Below are 25787 nucleotides of genomic sequence, written 5' to 3'. Positions count from 1 at the left end.
TTGGCCTCAATATACAATTTGCTGTTTGGATTACTGATGTAAATGTTAAATGGTTTAGTCCAGGGGTCTTAAATGTAGTATCTTTACACAATTTGGCAGCCCCCCATGTGATGTATCTGGGTTTGTCTAGAGAAGTGGGCTGTCTTTTGTCATAAGATGGAACTTGTAAGAGACATTGTGCAGCAGTTGCTTTACAAACTAGAAAAGAAATTAAGGGAACAGGACACCTACAAAATATAAATATGATAAATTGCTTATCTCAAGTTGAATATTGTAAAACAATGTAACCAGTGTGCATTGGAACAAAGGTAACCAAATAAGGAAGTAGATAAATCTTAGTACTAAGCTACTTTCCACCTTCGGTTTCTCTGATAAAATTTAATGAAATTATTTGTGGTATAAGTCAAGGGTATTGACAATGTGTCTAAAACAACAAACTAATTCAGATCTCTCATGTCTTTATTGAACACACACTCGTTCAACCTTTAAAATGGTAATGGAAAAGGTAAGTGAACCCTTAGAATCAGAGACAGTTAAAGAGATTTAGAATAACCACAACCAGGCGCTTCCTGTAGATGTGGATCAGACCTGCACCTTACGCAAAGTTCAAGAAGCTGTAGTCCACACCTCCAAACTCATGTTACTGAGGCTCCAGGTGTGCTGAACCTGACTCCAGTAAGCTTCTATGAGGTCATTAACTCAAGCGCTCCCACAAGCATTGTGAGGTTTTTTTTGGTTGTTCTCAATAAAGGGGTCACATATTTTGACAGCTGTTATCAGAATATGGGACCCCTTATTCCCAAAACCAGATGCTGACCAGAGTGATTATTGTTTTTTTGTCTATACATAAAGCATGAAGATAAAATAAGTCACCTGAAAAGGTTTGGTTGTTGTGACAGGTTAATTTTGAAATGTTCAAATATATATGAATTTATATATGGGGACAATTCATAATAAGTTCACAATCAAATTATTAATTGGTTATTGATAATTTCCTCCCACAGCTCTTGTAGATTAGGTAACAGCCTCATGCTGCTGACGTAGTTTTATTATTATTTATATCACCCGCATCCTCAAGTCTGCTCTGGGATGTTTATTAGGGGCCAACGGAATAAACACGCACACACACAGAAACATATATCTTAGTTTCTTTATTTAGATTTACGATTAGACACTAGTCATTCAAATACAGCCTATATCTCAAGTATGTATATACAACAACATTTCTAAACTCTCGGCGCTGAACCTTCATTATAAACAGCCTGCAGTTTACGCTGATAGCGTAACAGAGCCGTAACGAAGTCTGTTTGAGTGAGATCAACCTGAACAGTGGCAACAGCGCCCCCTACAGTCACAAAATAGGGTGGTCACAGAATTTGGTATTACACCGGCATTGTAAAATTACCATAGACCAGGGGCCTGTTGCACGAAAGTAGAATAAAGATATCCAGGATAAGTGCACGTTCACGGCTTTCTCAGATAGACCACGTATCGATCACAGATTTACTGATGCAGAGATGAGAAGACGCATGCGCCAAATGTTTCACCCAATGAGCAGCAGCTTCTAATGGAAAATAACGAGGGAAGAATATAATATGCAGAGAGGGAAATACGGCTGTGGTCAAACCATAGACCGTTAATATGAATTATATTAACGGTCTATGGGTCAAACGGAGAGAAAAAGCCCAACATAGCGGACCCAACTGATCAGTCTAGCATTTGCCTCAAAAGTGAGCAGAGGGAACCAATGTTCCTCGGGAAATGGACCCTACGGACTTTAGGCTTAATTTCAAACCCTTTTTTACAACGTGACAACATGTTTTAACCATGCACAAATCTCTATAAGCTATATCTTATTCTTTGTACAATTAATCTTTAGCCTGGCTGTTAGCCTGCTCTGGACCAGGCTAGCCGCAAAGAATAAATCTCCATGGTTACTTGGCTGGGCTTAATTCAATCTGGTTTCGTGCAACCAAGTCCAAGCTAAATTCATCCAGGATAACTTGAATATCCCGGCTTAGTCCCTTATCCTGGTTTCGTGCAACAGGCCCCAGGTTTATCATCTCTTTTGCTTGACTTGATTTAACACATCTTTCATTTATGGGGTGTGTCCCACAGTTTGTAAAATAAAAAAAAGTAGTGATCAAAACGATTTCATACGTGCGAGACGAACTAGAATATGAAAACATTCGACTTTTAAGATGCATTCTCTCAAGCGGTTAGGTAACAAACTGGGGTAAAGGGTCCAAGTCATTTTTTGGATGCTGAGGCCAGCGACACGTCATCAATCCTGCTGCTATGATTGGCTGAGAAGACGGATATTAACATGTAGGACAAAGGTTGCGGTGGTCTAGTCTGTTTATGTTGCTTGTGCATTAGTAACACAACAATGCTGCTCAACAAGGTAAGTGCCTTTAACAATAATTCCCCATCTTATGTTTTGTTAATTAAATACGGGTTGCCGCAGCTTGTTGTATTCCTGACGTAGCGTTAGTAGCTACAGTTACATTTTTCGAGCCGACCAAGTGAAATCCGTGCTATAACTTACGTCATTCGCTAACTTTAGCTCGCTAGCTAACAGCGTCAACGTTTTAAAGATAATTTAAGACGCTTTTAACGTTGTGTTTATACTATCTACCTGTATAACACAGTAACGTTTGTGCCTCTTATGTATTACTATTAGCTTACATTAGTTATAGAGCCAAGCATCTGTCTTTCTGTAAAATATAATCAGCTAACTACCGGGTAATCTTTGAAAAACCCAGGAGGTCGGTTACCATAACTTACTCAAGGTAACCTTAACGTTAAATCGCATACAAGGAATTTGCTTTACTAGCTAGTGTATTGCTGCATAGGAGTAAACCTTGCAAGAGAGAGAAAATATGTAACAATAACTGTTATAAAATGAAGAGCAGTTTTAGCACTTGACGTTAGTAGTTGTGGGTTGTTTAAAGAAGTAATGCAAAATTCAAGAATCACATTTAGAAAAAAAAATATGTACAATATATTTGTTTTTAAAATGAAAATAGGTAAGGTCACGGATGAGGTTATTTGTGTTGTATAAAAAGAGCAAGGGCATGTGTATGTCATTTCCTTCTGACTCCTTATGAAATACAGTTGCAGCTTGGGAAAGGGGTTCATGTTTTTGTTGTGCAGCAGATAGTCATAGATCTGATTAACCCAGGTGGTTAGAAGAGTCTGCCTTCACTTGATAACTAAATCTCTTTAAAGTGATCTCTGTTTTCTACAAAATAGACTATTTATTTTTAGGGAAACTTGTAATGGTTATACATGATTAAAGGCAGAAAATGGGGCTAATTTACTAACTAAATAGTTTGAAGGTCCCATGGCATAAAAATTTCACTTTTCACATTGCAATATTCTGCGATATATTGCAATTTATAACCTTTTTTCCAACTTCAAATATTTCCCAATTGTCCCCAAAAAGAAACTTTGTCAACAGATTGATTTCTTTGTTTGTTTAACTCACTTCAGTTGTATTGCTGCAAAAAATGTGTTTGTCAAGTAGACAAACTGACCAACACATACACAATAAAAATAGATCGATGGCATCTGTGGATCGATACAGTATTGCTATTTTTTTTTCTCCCCACCACTAAAAGCTTCAGACACAGAAATGCCACATACTAAGGAAAGCTCATTGTGGGACTGGCTCTAGTGGCTGTAATTCTGCACCAAGGCAGAATTTGGGGAAAGCAACCTCAGATACAGTATTAGGGGACCACTAAGGTCTATATAAAAGCATCCAAAGAGCACCATGTCATGGGACCTTTTTTTTAAAGAGTAGAAGGTGTGGAGGTCTGGTCTGGATGTAACTTCGTTGTATGTTGCTGATTTTCTCCCCCATGCACAGGTTCTCAAAGCCAGTTTGCGGTCTGGGATCCGGCTGCAGAGCTCCAGTGCTGCTGCTGCATCCAGTGTTGCAGGATCCCACAGCACAGCTTCCCAAGGCTACTCATTTGGTGAGTAGGATGTAGGAATCTTTACATACATTTAAAGGATACTGTATGTTCACATTTTCTCATATCTACCTTAAAACAACACTTGGATTTGCCAATTGTACAATGAAAGAAGGTTGGGTAAAATGCCCTATTTCTTTTAATTTAACACACTATCTTTTCCTTGTGGGAACTTTATACTTCATCAATTTGTCCATTTACACTGCTGCAAAGTTGCTTGAGGGAGGGATTTCATCTAAAAGATAATAAACTGTTTTGCACAACCTGTATTTTTGTCTTTAGATTTGTGATAAAGCCGCTGTACCATGCAGAGAAGGCCTAATAAAAGTGGCACTATCAGTGTTAAGCTGCTAAACTTTGACAAACTGTCAGGCCGAATAAAGGATGAGTTAGACGTCATCAGTCATGTGGTTTTCCTCATTTGATAGAAGATCTGGCCCACTGTATTGAAACGGTGCACTTCACAGGAGTGAAACGAGCATTTGGGTTTTGGTATCATCTGCCCAAGTCCATTTTAAACCGGAAAAAAGGAGTGCAGTTTCTTTTAAAGTGTGTTTTAATGTGCTCATCATGGGTTTTCTTGCTGTCTTGGTTTACAGAGATGACGGATCAGCAAAAGGAGTTCCAACAGCTGGCGAGAAAGTTTGCACGTGAAGAGATCATCCCTGCTGCAGCTGCTTATGACCGGAGTGGTGAAGTGAGTAGAGCCCAAAGGTTAATCAGCAGGGAGTGTATATGCAGGTTAAATAAGGCTCGACTTGATGGTTGACTCACACTAAAGCTGGTTTAAAAGCACTATCCTCATGTGAAATTTGGCTGGTTATAGTTTTAAGACTCATTGCATAGCCTACATTCAACCTAAGACACCTATACTTGTATACAAAATACAGTACATAAGTAACAGATTTGGCTGGCGGAGTTCCACTACTGACTTCTTTTGCACAAATATTTGCAATATTAACTTGCATTGATGTAGTCTTATCTCAATTTTGGGCTCAGAATAGAAAACTAAAGTTTAAAAACATCTCTGTCTTGTCATTTTACAGTATCCTGTCCCCATCATCAAGAAAGCCTGGGAGCTTGGTCTAATGAACGGCCACATTCCACAGGAATATGGTATATCATTTTTTTTGTTCATAGACTATTTGAAAATAGCCTACCATATTTTGAACTTTTGCATAACCTTATCCTGGTTGCCCTTTTGTGGTTGGGTCATGCAGATCCTGGCACATCTTAGAGCATGGGTCTCAAACTCGCGGCCCGGGGGCCAATTGCGGCCCGCGGGATGATATTTTGTGGCCCCCTACTTGACATCAAAGTTAAGTGTTAGTGCGGCCCGCGCGTTCTGAAACTTTTTGTCATTGCGCTTGTCACTTATGGGCTACCGTAGTAGTCTCCTGACAGCGGCGTAACGGTTGTCAAGCTAGCTAAGTACTCGTTGCGGCAAATGCCTGAGGTTTGACAATGTGATGTCTGTTGTTGTGAAATTCACCAACCATATCAGATCTAGGGGCTTAAAGCACCGGCAGTTCCGCGCCCTGTTTGGAGGAAATAGTTGGGTTTTTTTGGAATACTTGTTGCGGCCCAGCCAAACCCAGACTCTACTTCCAGCGGCCCCCAAGTAAGTTGAGTTTGAGACCCCTGTCTTAGAGGGTAATTTTTTTTGTTCCCCCCCCCAAAATCTGGACCTTCTTTTTATTTTATTTATTGTGTGTGTGACCGACGGACAGGAACAACAATCTTTGAAATTGGCCCGTGATGATCAGTGATTCCTTGCACCGCGCAGCTTAGTTTCTGGATGTAGACATCCAGTGGACAGAGTAACGTGAGGAAAACTCCACAACAGATAGCAGTCGGTCACAGGGTTTACCAGTTTATAAGTAAATGCAATATTGTGTCCCGTCTGTGTTGTTTTTCAGACAACAGCAGTGACCAGTGCTAGTTAGAGTCTGTTAGCTCACAGGGCTCTAGAGTGCGACCAACATTTTTCCTAGGTTGCACTGGTGCACCTAACAACCTCTCATCCGCTGCCTTTCCACAAGCAAAGCAATGTTGTTATAACGCTATGGTTTAATTTTGCGTTACATGACCCATTTCTTCTGTAAACACAGCCCCACAACACACAGCCCCCCATTCACTCACACACGGCTCCCCTGCAACATGGAGAAGCACAGCGGCGATGGCCCACACTTCTACATTTGTCCACAGTTTTGTTATTAAAACAGCTGTATATTGTTAAGCATGAGAGGCAAACCTGTATTTGTACCAGTGTTTCCGCTGGTAACCCTGCTATTGCGGCCGCCACAGCGAAAAACACAGAAGTTATTGAATGAATAATAACTTCAGTTCGTTGAGTAACCGCGTGTGAGACGGAGCCTGCTGGACCTGGGCCAGAGATGTGACCCACGGCCAGAATATCATAGTTTATAAAAATGCAGCGCAGTGACGATACATACGTGTGTAACTCTGCTGACCTGCCATTCGACCCGTGCTGGACCCATTCATAATGAGTCAGCCGTCACACTGGGAGTAGCTTCCATCGCTCTCCCTCTCTCCCTAGCTCTTTTAATCAGTTATTGTTGAAAACAAGTCAAGGAGCTTTCTCAGAGATGCATTTAAAAAAATAATAATAATAATCTTACGCTATTTATTTCAGATCATTTTTATTTACTCGTGTTGCAGCTGTATGTATATACGACTTCATAAGAAGAATGTAGCACAATATAGATGTGAAAGCAAGTTATAAATAGCCTATGTGACAATATAATTTGTTTTAGTTAAAATCAACAAATTGTGACATGCAGCCCTTTTGATGCATTTTATTCCCTCTCTCACCTTTACATGTCTTCATCTGTCCTGTGGAAGGCCTAAAATGGCCATAAAAATTCATTAAAAAAAACACTTTTAGACACAACATTTTAAAATTGATTTATTTTAGTTTTCTGCACAGAAATGAATGAAATGCTGAGATATAGGCCAGCCGAATATTTTAAGAAAAGAAAAAAGACATTCAGAAACCAGTGGTCTAAATAGTTGCTTCACTTAATAAATGTATATTGCATTTACTGTCTCAAATACACTCTCAGCTAAAGTGTTTTAATATGTTTTATATGTCAGTGGACATGGTTTTCTTAGAAAAGTTGGCTGTCTGTTTTGAAAACCCTGTTGTTTATCTCTTGTATTCAGGTGGAATGGGCTTGTCCATCTTTGACAACTGTCTTATCACAGAAGAGTTGGCTTACGGCTGCACAGGAGTACAGACTGCTATCGAGGCAAACTCTCTAGGAGTAAGTTGTTGTTTATCAGGGTTGCTAGTGTTCTATTAGCTAGTTTTTAAATAGTGGATTCATTCAAATCACAAAAAAATGTGTGCCGCTGGGGATGACCCGCGTAACCTGATTGGAACTAGTGCCAAATTTGAAGAGACCAGGATGATAAAGATCTTTGCTATCATTGATTTTACTTAAATTGCCAACGTTTGTTCTTTACTTATTTACAAATATTTGATTGCAATTACAGTAATTTATCCAAAAGACAGCAATATTTTCTACTTCTTTACTTAGTCTCCTATCTGTTGTGGTTATTCGTTAGCCACAGTGCATTCCTTTGGCTAATAGAAATGGTTATGAACAATCTATAACTATCGGATAACTAAATGTAGTCTAACTTTATAGCCTCATTATCCATGTGTCCTAAAATTTGGCAAATTATTGTAGACTTGAGTCAATTTCTTATTTTGAGATTTTAGATTTTTCTTTTAGATTTTTAGCTTTTTTTAAAACTATTTTTTGCCTTATTAAATATATAAAGAAATTGTAAATCCTTGCTAAATGTATTGCTTTTTTTGCACAGTAATGAAAAGGTACTGAAAAGGGTATTTCTAAAGTACCAGATTGATGAGGTTTGAAATAACGATAAATGATACCTAACCCTAAACTCCACTGAGTCCCCTGACACCACTTTGGCGAAGTAAATCATACAACTATCTGCATTCTTTACACCCCTGACTCTGAAGCACACATAAAGCCAACACTTTTGCACATGAGAGAGCAATAAGTCTAACCCCCAATTTCCACAGGGTGCGGATCCGGTCTGGAACGGCGTCGGAGTAATTTGGTTTCCATTAAAGTCAATGTGTGTATTTCCACGGGCTGCAGAACGGCTGCCGGCTGCGGAACGGCTGCGTCCCAGCTCCGGTGAGCCGCAGCCCCAGTGAGCCGCGGCTCTCCGGAGTACAGTCCCTGACAAAAGTCTTGTCGCTTGTGTACAAATTGACCTGAAGTGCCGCTGAAATATATTTCTAATCAAGATTTATTTACAAGAAATGGCTCATTTTAATTCCAACAGCTTTTGTAATAATGTTCCAGTGCAAAAAGAAACTGTCAAAAAGTATTCTAATATTCACAGCTTGGTAAAGCCCATTGAGTCAATTTTTGCAAAGACATAAGTGTTGTGGCCTTGTCATATGAGCTTCACCTGTGACTAATAATGGATCAATTAGGTCTCAGGTGTGTATAAAAACAACCCCAGTACACTAGACCTTCACATCAACTGCAACTAGACCTCTGCAAACATGCCTAAGATTCACCCTGAGACTAAAGTTTTGATTATCAAGAGGCTGAAGACCAGATCCACTGCTGATGTGGCAGACACCTTCAATGTGTCTCGGCGTCAAGTACAGAGGATTAAAAAACATTTGAAGACACTGGAGATGTTTTTGACAAGCCCAGGTCAGGCAGGCCCCGCAAGACAACTGCTCGAGAGGACCGTATGTTGGCTCGAAAATCCAAGGCCAGCCCATTTTCCACTGCAGCAGAGCTCCACCAGACCTGGTCCCCTGAAGTCCCTGTGTCAACCAGAACGGTTTGTTGGATTCTGTCTCGAAATGGCCTCAATGGTCGAATCAGTGCCCAGAAGCCAGCACTAAACAAAAGACAATTGAAAAACCGTGTGGCATTTGCCGAGGCCCACAGCCTGCTAAAGGGATGGACGCTGGAGAAATGGAAGAAAGTGGATTTTTCAGATGAATCTTCTGTTGAATTGCACCACAGTTGCCGCAAATACTGCAGGAGACCTACTGGAGCCCGCATGGATCCAAGATTCATCCAGAAAACAGTGAAGTTTGGTGGCGGAAAAATCATGGTCTGGGGTTACATCCAGTATGGGGTTGTGCTAGAGATCTGCAGGGTGGAAAGCAACATCAGTAGTCTCAAATACCAAGAAATCTTAGCTACCTCTTGTATTCCCAACCATAAAAGAGGCAAAATTCTCCAGCAGGATGGTGCTCCATCGCATACTTCCATCTCCACTTCAAAGTTCCTCAAGGCGAAGAAGATCAAGATGCTCCAGGATTGGCCGGCCCAGTCACCAGACATGAACATCATGGAGCATATGTGGGGTAGGATGAAAGAGGAAGCATGGAAGACCAAACCAAAGAATATTGATGAACTCTGGGAGGCATGCAAGACTGCTTTCCTTAGCTATTCCTGATGACTTCATCAATACATTGTATGAGTCCTTGCCAAACCGCATGGATGCAGTCCTTCAAGCTCATAGAAGTCATACAAGATATTAAATTTAATCTCACAGCACCACTATTTAATTTGCTGACATATTTTAGTATTTGTAGTAAATTTGTTCAATTTATGTATAGGCGACAAAACTTTTGTCTTGCCAAAATTTGACCTTTCTGTCTTGTTTAAATAATAAATCTTTTTTTTTTAGTGAAACTAATTTATTTCAGTGCATTGAACATCATTTGGGAGGGTTTTAGCTTTTCATATGAGCTATTTCTTACACCAATTGATTAATTAAAAGTCAGGTTAATAGCAGGTGTTTCTACAAAATAGATAAGCAACAAGACTTTTGTCAGGGACTGTAGATACGCAGAGCTTCTAATTTTGCTGGAGAGCTCCGCAGCAATTCAGCACACGGTAGATAGTGCGGGATAGGAGATCGAACACAGAATCAAAATAAAACATCCGTTATTTTGAAAATGAAATAGACCGTACTCAGGGTGGAACATATTTCCCTGCACTACACCTTGAAAACACAGCACAGAGTTGTTTCCTCTCTCTTCTTCTGAATGGAAACAAACTGTTCGAGACTTTAGCTGTCCGTCATGGCCGTAGCCGTTCCACACCAAATCCGGACCTGGTGGGTATTGACGGACGGCGGAGCACGGAGCCGTCACGCAGCGGAGCCAATCGGCAGCCGTTACACATCCTGTGGAAATTGGGGGTAAACTCTTCCTACTAGCACTGTTGCTACTGAGGGTTATGGATAGAATTGTCAACAATAAATATGTCCAGTACCTGTATCAATCCTAACCATAATTTATAACTGGTTGTAGCTCAGTTAGAATTAAGTTCCATCTTTCTCCCACCCAGCAAATGCCTGTTATTCTAGCCGGCAGTGACGCACAGAAGAGGAAATACCTGGGAAGGATGACTGAGGAGGCTCTTATGTGTGTAAGTATTTATTTGACGGACAGTTTTTGCACAGCGGTGGGAAATAATCAGCCTGTATACTTAAAATGCCTATATTATGAAAAAATCACTTCCTGGGATTTAGGGTGTTATTTTGTGTCTCTGGTGTTTCCACACGCATACATATTTGGAAAAAAACATCCATGCTGTTTTGAGTGAGATACGTGTTGCGGAATGTTCTCTGCCTTCAGTCTCCGGGTGAGCTGTTAAAAATCTGCACGGCTTTCTACGTCACTAGCCGAGACGAGGTGGCTAACCGTAGCACATGCTAGCGCTAGCATGCTAGCTCGTTCTTAATGGCAAAACACTGCTCCAACACACACTACTTCACCATAATCTATAAAAGAACTACTTCCATGTCCCTGTTCTGCAGGTATTCCACAAGTCTCCCAGCTAATCCTGCCTTGAACTGACCAAAGTTGGAGAAAGTTACCTAGCTGATGTGATCTTACCTAGTTACTGAGCGTGACTCCCAACAAAGATAGTAAAGTGAGATGTCTCACTCTGTAGCTAAAACAGAGACCTAAACACACAAGGTGAAAACCGGATCCGCAGCAATGTGCAGTGCAAAAAAACCATCAAAAAAATGAACCTGAAATGGGCATAATATGGGTGTTTTAAATACTTCATGAGGTACTTGAGAATAGCCAACTTGTACTACTTTTTGTTTTTACTTTTTTGTTATTTCCACTCTTCATTCTGACCCCAACCGGCCCGTCAGACACCGCCTACCAAGAGCCTGGGTCTGACCGAGGTTTCTGCCTAAAAGAATTTTTTTCCTCTCTACTGTCGCACTGTCGCTTGCTCTGGAGGAAACTACTAGAACTGTTGGGTCCTTGTAAATTCTGAAGTGTGGTCTATACCTCCTCTATCTGTAAAGTGTCTCGAGATAACTCTTGTTATGAATTGATACTATAAATAAAATTTAATTGAATTACTTTTGATAAATACATTATCCATTTTAAATGTGTGGACTTAATCTCGTAGTCAACTGTCTGGTTTTTCAGAAGTTGCAGCCCCACTAAATAGAAAGTTTGCTAACAATTCCTTAACATGCTGTTTAAACTAATGTTGGACCTTGCCCCACAAACTGCACTGTTGACAATTAGATTATCTCACTGTGTGCGAGCTAAATGGTTTCTTGTAAAGGAAGGAACATATACCCTGACATATCATGGTACTACTTTACTAATGTGTGTTGACATCTACAAAAGACAAGAAATAAAAAAAAATGGTACTGCTCTAATTTGCATCAGATCAGACAGTGTTAACTTACTGTGTGGTGTGTGTTCGGCAGGCGTACTGTGTGACGGAGCCCGGCGCGGGCTCTGATGTGGCCGGCCTCAAGACCCGGGCTGTGAAGATGGGTGATGAGTATGTCGTTAATGGGCAGAAGATGTGGATCACCAATGGTGGGAAAGCTAACTGGTGTGTACCATTGCTCTTATTGTAAACGAGCAGTATACACTCAAGTGCCGCTTTTTATATTAATTCAACTTTCTGATGATTGTGGAGGCTGCAGTTTCCGTTGCTGTCGAATGATTAGAAAGTTGAATCACCAGTTTCAACAAAAACTGACATCTGTCTGTTTCTCTGACGGTTATTTGAACTTTTATACATCTTTCCTATTCCTAGGTACTTCCTCCTGGCCCGATCTAACCCAGATCCTAAATGTCCAACCAGCAAGGCTTTTACTGGCTTCATTGTGGATGCTGACACTCCAGGAATTCAATTAGGAAGGAAGGTAAGATGGCACCTGATAACACATGACCTGGTTTTGTATTAAGATCATTTTTTTGTTTTGTTATGAACGTTAGAAGCATATTAATGGTGGGAATGTGGTTTGTAAGTGAGATTTGATGCAAGTTTCTTTAGCCCAGGTTAGTTTGAATAAATTGAACTCTTGTTTTGAATGTTTCACAATATTTTTCTGGCTGACCAAGCTTCAATTACAATCTCTTACACGAAATAATGATTTTGAGTAGTGCTGGGCAGTATGACCAAAAATTGTATTGCATTATTTATTTCCACCATCATTTTTGCCATCTTGTCACGATGGTGCCATGATCTAGTCGAGTAATTTGACATTGATATGTGCATTACAAGATAACATCCCATGTGTTTTGCTTTGTGCTTTTAGGAGATGAACATGGGCCAGAGGTGCTCTGATACCAGAGGCATCACCTTTGAGGATGTGAGAATACCAAAGGAGAACGTCCTGATCGCGGAGGGCTCTGGCTTCAAAATTGCCATGGGTGCCTTTGACAACACTCGTCCACCGGTATGTCTTCTCTAACTAAATTAAAAATTGGTAAAGAAAAGGCTCATTTAAAAAGAAAGAACGTAATTGATTTGTTTATTTAAAACAAAATAATCAGCAACTCTATTCTGGGGGTGGTAGTAGCTCAGTCCATAGGGAGTTGGGTTGGGTCCCCGTACGGACCAAAGTATGGTACGTTTTTAAATTTAGTCGCGTGTCTTTTTGGATTTATGTGGACACAAACCTTTTGCAAAAATAAGTTCAGACTAATATGCTCCAGGTATTTGGTACAAATCTGTAAAACCCACTACCTACATGGCATCAAAGACATCACCTAATTGAAGGACATTTCTACCTTCATATCCAAATATCTGATAACCCCTTGCTACAATCAAGCAATTACACGCTTTTAAACATTATTTAAAAGCCAATGATATACATTGTTAGGTGTATGTGTCATTGCAGATCTGTGTCTGTGATGTTTGCTAATATTCTTAATGCAATGCAGGTGGCAGCAGGAGCGACAGGCCTGGCGCAGAGGGCCCTTGATGAAGCTACCAATTATGCACTTGAGAGGAAGACCTTTGGCAAAGTTATAGCTGAGGTTTGTTTGCTTTATTTTCTTCTGTTCTGTCACAGGCATTATGAGCTGATAAACCCCATTTTGATGTCACTTTATTACAGAAGTTTGTTTTATAATGCAAATAACTGTGGCATTACTGTCTTAACTGTAACTATCTTGATAACTGGTTGTCAGGTGACAACACCGCTGTACAGTGTTACAAGTAAAAAGAGCACAGGATCAACAGGCCCCTCTGTCCCGTCCTATTTCACAGCACCAGGCAGTGTCCTTCCTCCTAGCTGAGATGGCGATGAAGGTGGAGCTGGCCAGGATGGCGTACCAGCGGTCTGCCTGGGAAGTAGACCAGGGCCGCAGAAACACTTACTACGCCTCCATCGCCAAGGCCTTCGCTGGAGACATCGCCAATCAGGTGGCCAGCGATGCTGTTCAGATATTTGGAGGCAACGGCTTCAACAGTGAATACCCGGTGGAGAAACTGATGAGAGATGCCAAGATCTACCAGGTGGGTGATGATGTGCACTTAATCACAGCCAGCAGAGGTATTTGGTAAAACTTATTTTTCTTGATTACTATTTTGTTTTTGTTTTCTTTGTAGATCTACGAGGGCACTGCTCAAATCCAAAGACTCATTATTTCCCGAGAACACCTGGGAAGATATAAGAAATAAACGCTGCGCACCTGACTTGTCCTCATTCAAATGTACTTTTGTTGTAACTTTTCTACACATGCATGTGTTCCTGGAAACATATCTGCTTAATTATACTCAGGATACATTTGCTGAATGTAGTTTGCAAATGTATTTAGCCTTAACAGCACTTCATCCGGCTGTAGTGTGGGGTTTGGTTATTCGTTTTTTTGGTTTGTTTTAAACTGATCCAGACTTTAAATTGTTAGACAGCAGTCTACCTTTCACCCTTTCACATCAGAACCTGTCAACAAGACCTGCCTGTCCCTTTTTTTAAATTTTTTTTTATGAACGGCTTTTCCAAATGCAGCTCAAAACTGTGGCCTTATTTTGTGTGAGGATCACAACATTTAGGCAAAAGATCAAATGACTACGTCCTGTCAGGCTACAGCCTCTGTAGGTTGTAAATAATGGAAGCCAGGCACAAACACTGCTGCTTTTGATAGCAGTCTGGACTTTAGACTGTAAAGTTTTTTTTTTATCTGGTAAAATCGTTTGTTTCAGGGCAACTTGATGATAAACTTTGACATATTTGACTTTATAAGTTGACATGTGCAGCCCAAACATGCATTGATTTCTTTATTCTCATAGGCAGTAAAAGCATGCAAATCACATGCTACCAAAAGTTACACACTTGTGTTTGGCTTTCCCAATTTACTTTCTGCGCCCATTCTTCAGATCTTTCACAGAGCAGATCCGATTTTAATCTTGATCTGTACAAATCCATTTTTTAACAGAATGTGTTTAGAAACTGAATAATTTGTGTCCAATGATTTAAAAACATAAAGACTGCATGTCTGAAAATGGTTTTCTGTCTGATTTAGAATTTGGGTCCTTAACAGTTTTTTGTTAATGTCAAATGGAGAGCTTCTGTAGAAAGTATGGATGTAATATGTACTGTGGTTCAGTCACTTTTTGACAATGACATAAAGGTGAATTCATCAGAAGCTTTAAAGTCTGTATCATTTTTTAATTTATTTACTCCATTTAATGTTGAATCGAAAATGGTTTAAGTTTTTTCTTTTCTATTTCTGGATCGATATCAGAATTCTTTTTAATTTTGGGGGGGTTTTCATATTTAACTTGGATGAACCAAGAAAACTAAATGAAACTGTATATTTTATAACTAGTTGAATAACCTTCAATGAGTTCAATCAACTGGTATTCTGGGGGGGGGATGTTTCTCTCTAGGAAGCAAACTCATAGATTAATATAGGTTAGAACAGTGTATTCACATTTGGAAAATGATACTTAATTTTGGATATTTTAGAAGTAGATGGGGTAGAAATAAGGGGTTTGAGACAGAAGATTACCGAGGAGGGGTGAGGCGCTAACAATGGGATGACCCTTATTTCTCTTCTAAGCTTCCTCTGTGAAGAGAGGCAAGTGGAGGAGCCAAGGGAGCAATTTAGGGACCTAGGATGCGGTAATGCAGTCTTAGTAGAAAAAGAAGACACTGATGAAGTCATCTTGTAAGCTTGGGTCAGAAGAACGAGACAAAACAATCAAGTGGTAAGAAAAGTACTTCAGAATTGTGTAATGCATGTGTGTGGTAGATTTCGAGTATTCGGCAGTAGTGCAGGATGTAGAGTAGACTGTGGTACAGTCTCCGAAGCAGAAGGTGGCGGCATTGCACTCAAAACCAACCGCCATACACAATAGAAGAAGAAGAAGAAGCCTGATCATGCGAGCGTTTTCAGAATGGTAACTGGCGTCATGTTGTAGCTAAATGTTATAGCTAGTTAGTCTGCGTAGTTTAAGAAAACATTATAGCCGAAGTGAATAGAAATATCTACTTGTCTTGTGCTGTCAGATTTTAGTGTCACATTGACTGCTAATCTGTGAACGCATTTAACTAAAGTAAAATAGCTAAAATGCAGCTAGCATCCGTGTTAGCGTGGAGCTCGATGATACCACATCTGTCAACAAATGGTCACTTATTTACATATTGTCATAATATGAATTTACTCAGTATCAGGTTTGACAGCGAAATGATAGGGGTTATAATTGAATCATATTGAAACGGGGTAAGTTAGAATGCGTGGCATGTTTTAATCATGATGTGTTTACTGTCAGGGTACCCAAGTGAAAGATGTCATCATTAAGCCTGACGCTCCCAGCACACTGCTGCTGGACAAACATGCAGACTACATCGCTGCCTACGGCTCCAAAAAGGATGACTATGTGAGTAAAAGGCAATCGTATGGACTTTCTTGATGTTTCTGTTCTACCTTAGACACCTTTGTCAACTTCACGTTACTTTAGTGTACTTTTACTCCGGCTGTTTTCATTGTTTGGGCTACGCGAGATTTCATACAATGCTATTCAGGCTCAAGTGTGCTTCCAACTCTGTGGCAAAAGTTTGATCTTGTACACATCCAACACCTTTGTGAACTGTAAGCCAGACCTTATTACCAGACAGCAGGCCAGTTTAAGGATCAGTGCTCTCATGGCCGAATGGGAGCGAATTCCTGCAGCCAGATACCACAATTTTTGGAAAACCTGACAGCATAAGAGTGGAGAAGTTGGAAAAAAACCCTATCCTTTAATGTTCTCATGTTATATTTTAATAGAACAAATTAGTTTGTAACATTTCTCACTTTTCCAACAACACTACAAGTTTCTTTTACTACAAATTGGGGGGGGGGGGGGGAATCCACATTATTGCATATATATTTGCCCAGTATGTACTGAATTAGTTTACATACTCTCCCCACCCCCCCCCCCCCCCCCCCTTTTGTGAGAATAGTGTTACCACTTTTATTTTTAAATTGTAATTTTTAGGACATTTAGAAAATGCTTGCATGCCTTAAAATTAATAAACTGGTAAGATGGCGTGGTAGGATGACAGCTACCTACTCATTTTAATTGTATTAGTGGTCTCATTTCAATTTTATAGATGCACATATTAAAATAATAGGCCATTTTCTCAGGTCAGCAAACTTTAAAGGTACAATTTCTGTATTGCTATCTGTGTGAACAGATAGAATAGAACAAACCAGGGAAAACATTCCCATTGGCTGTACAGTGAATAGGGCCTGCTCTCTTGTTCATTTGTGTCCCGTTGGTGTTGGTCCAGGAGTACACGCTGTCAGAGTACCTGAGGATGAGCGGCATCTACTGGGGGCTGACGGTGATGGACCTGATGGGGCAGCTGCCCCGGATGAACCGGCAGGAGATCATAGATTTCATTAAAGCCTGTCAGCACGAGTGTGGAGGCATCAGCGCCAGCATCGGACATGACCCCCACCTCCTCTACACCCTCAGCGCCGTCCAGGTGACTGAAAGACGGTCAACTTGACATTTGACAGATTTAAATTCTTGTTTTTACATCAACTTTTATACTGAGAGAAGTTGGATTTGTTACCAACTAGAAAGACTTAAATACTGAAATACTTTTGAGGTTGATGAGATGTCGTTCTCTATACAATAAATCAAATAGTCCGAGATTTTTGGGGTGGCAGTAGCTCAGTCCATGGGGAGTTGGGTTGGGAACCTGAGGGTTGCTGGTTAAAGTCCCAGTACTGACCGTGTACAAGCTGTCACGGCATGTGAAGCCCAACCAACTCCTGCCACTGTTTTGTGAAAGCTGGAACTAGTACGACAGTCTATCTCGCAGTATTTCATACCAGCAGCACAACACAGATTTTTGCTTTAATTACAGTTTTATTTTTTCCTCAGATCTTGTGCTTGTATGACAATGTAGATGCACTTGATGTGGACAAAGTGGTGGAATACATCAAAGGGCTGCAGCAGGAAGACGGCTCTTTTGCAGGGGACAAATGGGGTGAGCGAGATTTACTCTAATCTTTGTTGTCGCAAGAAACATTTGCTCCTCAAATACAATACAAATATAATACAAAGCACACAAGAATTTTAATACAGGGTAAAAAATATCCAGTGTCCGCACACAATTTCTATCACACTATATTTGCACAAATATACAACTGCTCTCATATTGAGCTTGCAGCTGAAATCCCAGTAAAACCATATAGTTGTTCTCATTTATTCAAATTGTAGTTTGCTTTAAATATATTAAAATAGTAGGATGTTGTGTAACTTTGCAGGAGAAATAGACACACGATTTTCCTTCTGTGCTGTTGCCACACTTGCATTACTGGTATGTATAAAATAACAGTTTTTCTCACTTTTTTGTCTTTACACAACACTCACTAGAGCCTGACCAATATGGGGTTTTTGAGAAAAATTCACAGATTTGGCGCCGATATAGTGAATTTTTGAGGTTTTCTATGTGGATTGTGTAGGACCATGTAAATGTAGTCAGAAGGCTGCTTTCTTAAACAAATAACTTTATTAAAGAATATTTAACGTTATCATTCATTATAAAGAAATCATTGTTTTCTGCATTGTATGTTCCAATAAAAACCTTTTTTTGCCTATAACAATAAATATAACGATAAATACCGGTATGTCTGCAATAGGCCAATATCGGCTGATAAAATTGGTCGGGCTCTAAGTGTAACACTTTATAGTCTGAAGATGACGTTCTGTCCTCTCCTTACAAGGGCAAGATGGACACAATAAATGTTGACAAAGCTGTAGAGTTCGTCTTATCCTGCATGAACTTTGACGGAGGTTTTGGCTGCAGACCTGGTTCCGAGTCTCATGCTGGTCAGGTGAGTCCACTGATGTTCTTGTGTAGTGAATGTCTGTCTCTGTGGGACTAAAGCTGCTAGTTACCGCATACAGGTTATCAGACAGTTGAATTATCAACACATCACAAATATGAGTGAAACAGAGATTGTCAATCCCTGACACTAACATGATGAAATATTCTCACTCTGGAAGGTGGCTGGTGTTACATTCACACCCCTCCAGTTACATCTTAACATCCTTCTCAAATGTAATATTTATGGTCTTTTTTTCCCCTTCTGTCCATCAGATTTACTGCTGCTCTGGCTTCCTGTCGCTCACCGGTCAGCTGCACCAGGTGAACGCTGACCTGCTGGGCTGGTGGCTCTGCGAGAGGCAGCTGCCGTCCGGGGGCCTCAATGGACGACCAGAGAAGGTTTGTCCTCTCCAGATGCTGTAGTGGGAAAACCTTTTATAAAATAAGAAAATATCTATCTATCAAGACAACATGATTCCTGTTGTAGTAGCAGCTTAACCTGCAACATATCTACTCTTAAAGTAATTGAGACTCCTAAATTAGCCGAAGTAGTTCAATCATTTGTAAGATAACATGGTATATCTATATCTGTACTTACCGATAAAGGTATTGAAGCAAATACTTCAATCAGATGTAGTTACAGTACTGACCAAGCTCTGGTTTTGTTTGTCTCAATCAGCTTCCAGATGTTTGCTACTCGTGGTGGGTTTTGGCATCGCTGAAAATCATTGGTCGGATCCACTGGATCGACAAGGCCAAGCTGCGATCGTTTATACTGGCCTGTCAAGACGAGGAGACTGGAGGTTTTGCTGACAGACCGGGAGACATGGTGAGCTGTCAAACACAATCAACTCCTACATGCTGCACTGGAAAGAGGGAACGTATTAGACCTGTCTTTTCCCAACATCCTGTCTCCATGTAAGCCTGTCTGCACCTCCATGATCCCATCCTTTGTCTCTCAGGTTTAAGATAAAAGTTCTCTCGCTGATACACTCTACATTATTTTAGGGGCTTTTTCCTTTATGTGGCAGTAGATAGACAGGAAAGGTGGCAGAGAGATGGGGAATGACTCGCAGCGAAGGGCCGCAGGTCAGACTCAAACCCGGGCCGCTGCAGAGGACTCGTTATACATGGGGTGCACGCTCTTACTGGGTGAGCTAGGGACCCCCACTCGGGACTTCTTAAGAACTGTAAAGTTTTAGATTAGATTCAACTTCATTATCATTGCAGAGAGTACAAGTACTGAGACAACGAAATGCAGTTTAGCATCTAACTAGAAGTGTAAAAAGCAGTAAAGTGCAGAGCTTGTTAAGAAGTGAGAGAGAACACAAGTTTTATGATTTGTTTTTTTAATTTAGAAAAGGCCGCTGATCTCTGCTGCGTTCAATCCCACACTTCCCACCACTTGATGTACAGTACTTGATTTTAATGTCTACTATATGATGCACATCCTCATATTTTTTTCTTTGCCAAAATCTGTGCTAAGATGTTTATCTTTTTTATTTTACTTGTCAATCACCAAGGTAAATTTGCAGGTAAATGTAGCTTTCAGAAATCCATTTTATATACAGAGCCCACATGCAAATTCGCACCTACCAGTCCACACTCCATACTTGGTCCGTAGACTTGAACCATCCCCCCCCAGACTGAGCTAATGAGAACCCGTTCTGTTACAATACTTAATGACAATCAGAGGCATAGCAAAATACAAAAAAGAAGATACATGTCCTCCTCCAGTATTATCTGGAGTTGTAATAAAGTCTCCTGCTCCCTCCTCTGCAGGTGGATCCTTTCCACACTCTATTCGGAGTTGCAGGTCTCTCCCTTCTCGGAGATGAACAGATCAAGCCAGTGAATCCTGTTCTGTGCATGCCTGAGGATGTCCTGCAGAGGATCAACCTGCAGCCTGACATCATCAGCTAGCCTTCTGACATCACCATCCCATCGTATGCACACCTGCCCTGCTAAAACAACCCAACTACCACGGCTGTGTTGGGTGCAAAGAGAGGACCACCGCACATCGTAGTGTTAGCTGAAGTCTACAGACACATTTTAGATGCAGGTTTCAGTCTCTGCTCACTAAGGACAAATAGAGTTACGCAGTTCTGACTCAAGTGAGTCCGTCTTTACACCCTCAACCATTATGTTATCAAGGTACTTTTCTTGGTTTTACCGCAAGAGAACAGTTTGGCAAAGGGATGCTCTGAAGTGTGAGAATTGTTGCTAAAACCCAGTAATCGTTGAGGAACATTCCTTAGCACTTTGACTTACTCACCATGTCCGCTTGTCTGAGGGAAAACATGGGACAAACTGTTGTGGAAGTCGGTTTCATAGATCTTTCTTGCTCCCATCCCCTATTGAGAAAGTTTTTACTGTACTTAATCATTGTCCAGAAACAGGCACTGATTGACTCAGCCTTTCATGTACTGTACCTGAATGAAACAGGAATATTCAGTTTAGGTTAACAGATGTTTGCATCCAAAACAGATTATGTGTGGAATATACAAGAATGAGAATGTTTGCTCTGTGATTTAATTTTGTTTTGGAGCTTAATACACTTGACTGGCTTGTTGTTGGAGGGTTCTGCCTTTTTTTTATGCACCTACAGTTTTAAATAAAATGCATGTTTGAAAAGTGACAGCACGTAAAGAGCAATCTATCCTCGTCCTGTTATAAACTTGAGCAATCATACTACCACCGGCCTAATAGGTCTCACAACTGGAGATGCAACACATGACTTGTTGCAAAGAAAAGATAGTTTTATTAAAATAACTTCAATTTACAGTAAAGAAAATGTTTTTGCATGAATTGGAGCAAGGGGCAGTGTTTTGTTTGTGACACCCAGAGGTAAAACACATGGCAGCGTCGTCGTCTTTTGCCAAGTATATTTAACATCTTATCCTCCGTCTCAGCTACTCTATTTATTTAAATCCATGTTACTCGGCACAGCTGTGTTATGCAGCTGTGGGCAGAGGGTTTAAATTTGCCCCAAACTGAGAGCAAAATTGACATTGTCATATTGCTGCACTCTTGTCTTACTGAATGAACATTGTATCTGTTGTTAGATAACTGTTCACTGTTGACATTGTTACAGAAGGTAAATAAATTGCATTTACGTTAACTTATGTTGACTGTTTTAGTTTTCAGATTGTAAATGTATTAAATGACATTGTTATGCAAATGCATTTGAAGTCATTAATCATTAAAATATGAAAAACAAACTCAAAACCTTAACTTGTTAAACTACTAACTCTCATTGTTCTAATCCAAAAACCTGATTACTGTTGCACAACTTAATGTGTGTATATCAATGTAACTTATTTGTAATCTTGATTGGTAATAAATGTATGATTTCCCCCTCAACTGTGATTCAGTTTTCCTATAAAACATTGTGCATAACTGTGCTGATCACAGTATTGAAAAAGCGGAGTGTTGTTTCTGTTTGATACAAAATCGTTATATTTTATTTTGGTAATATGGGGCAAGTAAAGCTCCAAAAATGTGGTTTAATTGGCTCTTGAGGCCCTATGTGGGCAGAGCCCCACAGCTGCATGCTCACAATCAAGCATGATGTCAAGTGCTCTGAGTGTATGGCATGAACGTATTGTGGGAAAACAACATTGCGCATGCTTAAATCAGTTGGCAAGCCGATGGCACATTGGTTCTCTTAATACATCCATGGTGCTGATCTGATGGGCTGATTGGCTGTTGTCCCACTGCAAGTTGATTAGCTTTTTGCCAAGTAGCCTACTGTTGTCACTGGCTCCTAGTTGTCAGAAGTTTGTTAAAGGACCCATGGCTTGCCAATTTCAGTTTATGAGGTTTTTTAACATTAATATGAGTTCCCTCAGCCTGCCTATGGTCCCCCAGTGGCTAGAAATGGCGACTGGTGTAAAACGAGCCCTGGGTATCCTGCTATGCCTTTGACAAATGAAAGCTCAGATGGGGCGATCTGGAATCTTTCCCCTCATGAGGTCTTAAGGGTCAGAACTGGCACACACTAAGGAAAGCTCATTGTGGGACTGGCTCTTGTATCTGTAATTCTGCACCAAGGCTGAATTATGGGAAAGATACTTCAGATATGGCATTAGGGGACCACTAAGGTTTACATAAAAGCGTGACAAGGATCATCCTAATTTCTCATAGTATTTTCTATTAAAACACTTTTTTTTTTCCATCGTGGTGATGTTATTTTAGGCAAATAATAAATTATTAAATTGTTCAATTTTTTTCTTTGTTCACTTGCAGAATATTAAGTTTAGTTGAAAGCTCCCTTTGTTGTTAATCTGTTATTTTATGCAAATAATAAATTAATCAATTTATTTTATTAAAAGTTTAGATTATGTTCACCTGCTTGTTGTCTATTACACACACTAGAGCCACACACCCCACTGGACTGTAGGCCTATATGTGAGACATGTTTTTAAATTTGAAACGAAAAAACATACTATCAAAACGTACGGACTTTTTAGGTCTGTAACATGTTGACATTTAGCTTGTCAGGGTGCTAATGTTAGCGTTAGGGATTGGGTCATGATTTTCAAATATTAATTCTTTTCGAAAATTATAAAAAAGGAAATAGTTTATGTGACTATTATCTGGTCATTAAAAAGTATTAAGACTTGATGATACAGGAAACGCAAGAAAAAATATTTCAAAAATAAAACAATTAATACTGAAGAGGAGCATGTAAATCCTAGCTATGGCCTAAGTTCCTATTTTGGCTAATTGAATAAATTAACCCACAAACAAAAGTGAATACACATACGAATCAAGTAAACTAAGACTTGTTTTAAATCACTTTAAAAAAACCTGTATATTTAGTTTTCACTACAAATATAAGATGTTTTTTTTGTGAAAGATTAGCCGGATGTTATATTTATCATTGCGGTTTGCATAACCCTGAACAGTCTGTTAGCATATCACTCTTACACAAGGACTTTGTTGTTTTAAGCTATTGTAAACGACTGACAGACACAAATGAACCAATGTATATTTTTATCATTTCTACGCGAAGCTAAAACGTTATTTCCGGCTGTGGTTCCGTTTGTATTTGACGGTTAATGTAACGTTACTTGTAGCTAACGTGGCTAAAGCTCAACGGCTAACAGCTAGCTAGCTAACTATCAGTGAGTTGGTCCATGTAGTTAAAGTTGCATTTATTTACACGTTTCTTGACTAATAATGCTACCAAGCCAACTATCACTTAACTTAGCTATAGAACAGTGTCTTAGTTGTTTTTAGACGGACATAAACAGCAGAATGAGGGCTTGTGTTTGTGTGAAAACACAGCTGCTAACCGCTAATCAGTCTTCAGTCGTCCATCAACAGCAGGTGATTATCAATTCTTTATTTAAGCACGATTTTATAAAATGATTTCTTATTATTATAATGGAATTCTGTGAAACCTAAATGTGATGTGATATTTGCATGTTTTCTACAATATTGGATGTATTTTGACATGTTTCACCTGTAATGCCTGTTTAGTTGGTCTGTTTCTTGCGTGCATCCCTTATTTACTTTTTGTTGAGTAATCAATGTACTGTATATAGAATATTTAAGTGTTCTTTGCGAGATATACGTTTTCTGTTATTAACTGCAAATTGATTTCAATTTGAATTGTCTACGTGTATATATGTTGTACATTGTTTAATACCTACTTACTAGGTATTCTGGTATCTATCTATCTATCTATCTATCTATCTATCTATCTATCTATCTATCTATCTATCTATCTATCCTATCTGTCTATCTATCTATCTATTTATCTATCTATCTAATTGGGTTAGGCACTTGCTCCAAAAAACCTTAAAGTAATTTTTAAACTATGCATGTTTGTAAATTGCTGGTCATGTCATTCAGGAAAAGTTCTTTGTTATTAGATATCTAATTTTTGTTTGTTTGTGTGTGACAGTGCGATGGCGAGCAGCTCAGACCAGACTCTTCTGCAGCCCTCCAACCGGCGAGGAAAAGCCCCAACACTCCATGCTGCGACACCTGACCACTAAAATAAAAGCCTCAGGTCTGATTCCGGTGGCGGAGTACATGAGAGAGGTCCTCACCAACCCAGTGACAGTGAGTGGAAATCAGTCACCCTAAAAATCTTGGAGAGGTGTTTCAGTGTTAGTGTTTGATATTCAGTTGCTGAACTCTGTAGGCACAAGCCAACAGTTTGGTGACACCGTCTGAGCCTAACGTCATAATTTTTAATTAGTGGTACCGTATACCGCGGTAAAAAGGGAGGTGTGACGGTATCAAAATTTGGAGACTGCCCGAGTCTACTGTACACCAGTCTCTGATTATCCATCAACATACGTTCCTCTAATATTAGTCAAAATTATTCCTAAATTCAGCTTTTTAAACTGAAAAATTAGGTCTAACTTCATTAACTCAAGGTTTATTGACCATGAATTCTAAAAAATAAAACTATAGTGGTTAGAAGTTGGTGTTAGTGGAAGTGAAAAACGTGCGTCAAATGTTAAGAAAAACAACAAAAGTGTCAAAACAAAGTGTCTAAGTCATCGAAAAAGTGTTTTTGACCCGATCGGACATGGTCGGATGGAAGACCACACAAAGGTTGAACTACTCCTTTTATATGAACCTTTTTTGACCCTCTGCCGCTGCTCATCGTCCCTCATTCTCTTTCAGGGTTACTACGTGAGGAACAACATGCTGGGACCGGACGGAGATTTCATCACGTCACCAGAAATCAGTCAGATCTTCGGAGAAGTGAGGCTGGAAAAAATATCCACCTTAACAGGAAAGACAATAAGTCTGACATGTCTCTCAGTTTATTACAGGAGTTAATTTGAGATGAAACGTTTTGTTTTCTACATCTCCACTCAAGCCATCTCATCTACAGCTACTTAGTTGTCTCAACGTGGAAAACCTCAAAAAACGATACTCCATATCTTGAAAACGCATTTTAACCTTTTAAAACGGTTATGAAATGTTACAGTCAGTGATTTACAAAATGAGTTTTTCAATCACAAACCTGACACATTTAATATTAATATTATATAAATGTTAATTTAACATCACACTCTTAGTTGGTTATTTCCCTCAGACAGACTGCAGCGTGATTTATGTTTTTGCGTTAAATCTACGCCGTGGCTACATACGTAGCTGCGTGGAGACACCGACCCTACGTACCGCCGTAGC

General features: G+C 39.8%; 2 protein-coding genes across 3 annotated transcripts; both read left to right on the top strand.

Annotated features, from left to right (window-relative positions):
* The first annotated feature begins 2189 nt into the window (after nucleotides 1-2189).
* Nucleotides 2190-14605, top strand: acadm (acyl-CoA dehydrogenase medium chain). The gene is made up of 12 exons (XM_032531576.1): nucleotides 2190-2404; nucleotides 3875-3983; nucleotides 4580-4677; nucleotides 5027-5096; nucleotides 7167-7267; nucleotides 10370-10450; nucleotides 11766-11896; nucleotides 12104-12212; nucleotides 12609-12749; nucleotides 13237-13332; nucleotides 13565-13813; nucleotides 13907-14605. The coding sequence occupies exons 1-12, from the start codon at nucleotides 2390-2392 to the stop codon at nucleotides 13976-13978; spliced, it is 1272 nt and encodes a 423-aa protein (XP_032387467.1). The 5' UTR covers nucleotides 2190-2389; the 3' UTR covers nucleotides 13979-14605.
* Nucleotides 14606-15411: 806 nt separating this feature from the next.
* rabggtb (Rab geranylgeranyltransferase subunit beta) lies at nucleotides 15412-21989 on the top strand. 2 transcript variants are annotated; one of them, XM_032532088.1, is made up of 9 exons: nucleotides 15412-15478; nucleotides 16073-16180; nucleotides 17076-17273; nucleotides 17678-17783; nucleotides 18064-18116; nucleotides 18523-18633; nucleotides 18900-19025; nucleotides 19306-19455; nucleotides 20409-21989. In XM_032532088.1, the coding sequence occupies exons 3-9, from the start codon at nucleotides 17103-17105 to the stop codon at nucleotides 20547-20549; spliced, it is 858 nt and encodes a 285-aa protein (XP_032387979.1). In that variant the 5' UTR covers nucleotides 15412-15478; nucleotides 16073-16180; nucleotides 17076-17102; the 3' UTR covers nucleotides 20550-21989. The 2 variants fall into 2 exon arrangements, with proteins under 2 accessions (XP_032387979.1, XP_032387978.1); XM_032532087.1 differs by having other exon boundaries at nucleotides 15451-15700.
* Nucleotides 21990-25787: the final 3798 nt, after the last annotated feature.

The sequence above is a fragment of the Etheostoma spectabile genome, chromosome 12 (assembly GCF_008692095.1).
Source record: "Etheostoma spectabile isolate EspeVRDwgs_2016 chromosome 12, UIUC_Espe_1.0, whole genome shotgun sequence".
NCBI lineage: Eukaryota > Metazoa > Chordata > Actinopteri > Perciformes > Percidae > Etheostoma > Etheostoma spectabile.
This window is presented reverse-complemented; position numbering and strand designations above follow the sequence as displayed.

Bases quoted from the DNA above. Each gene is read 5' to 3' on its own strand.
- acadm (XM_032531576.1), top strand. The intron at 3,984-4,579 runs GTGAGTAGGATG...CTTGGTTTACAG, and splicing joins TTCCCAAGGCTACTCATTTG to AGATGACGGATCAGCAAAAG. The intron at 5,097-7,166 runs GTATATCATTTT...TCTTGTATTCAG, and splicing joins CCACATTCCACAGGAATATG to GTGGAATGGGCTTGTCCATC.
- rabggtb (XM_032532087.1), top strand. The intron at 16,181-17,075 runs GTGAGTAAAAGG...GTGTTGGTCCAG, and splicing joins GCTCCAAAAAGGATGACTAT to GAGTACACGCTGTCAGAGTA. The intron at 17,784-18,063 runs GTGAGCGAGATT...GTAACTTTGCAG, and splicing joins TTTTGCAGGGGACAAATGGG to GAGAAATAGACACACGATTT.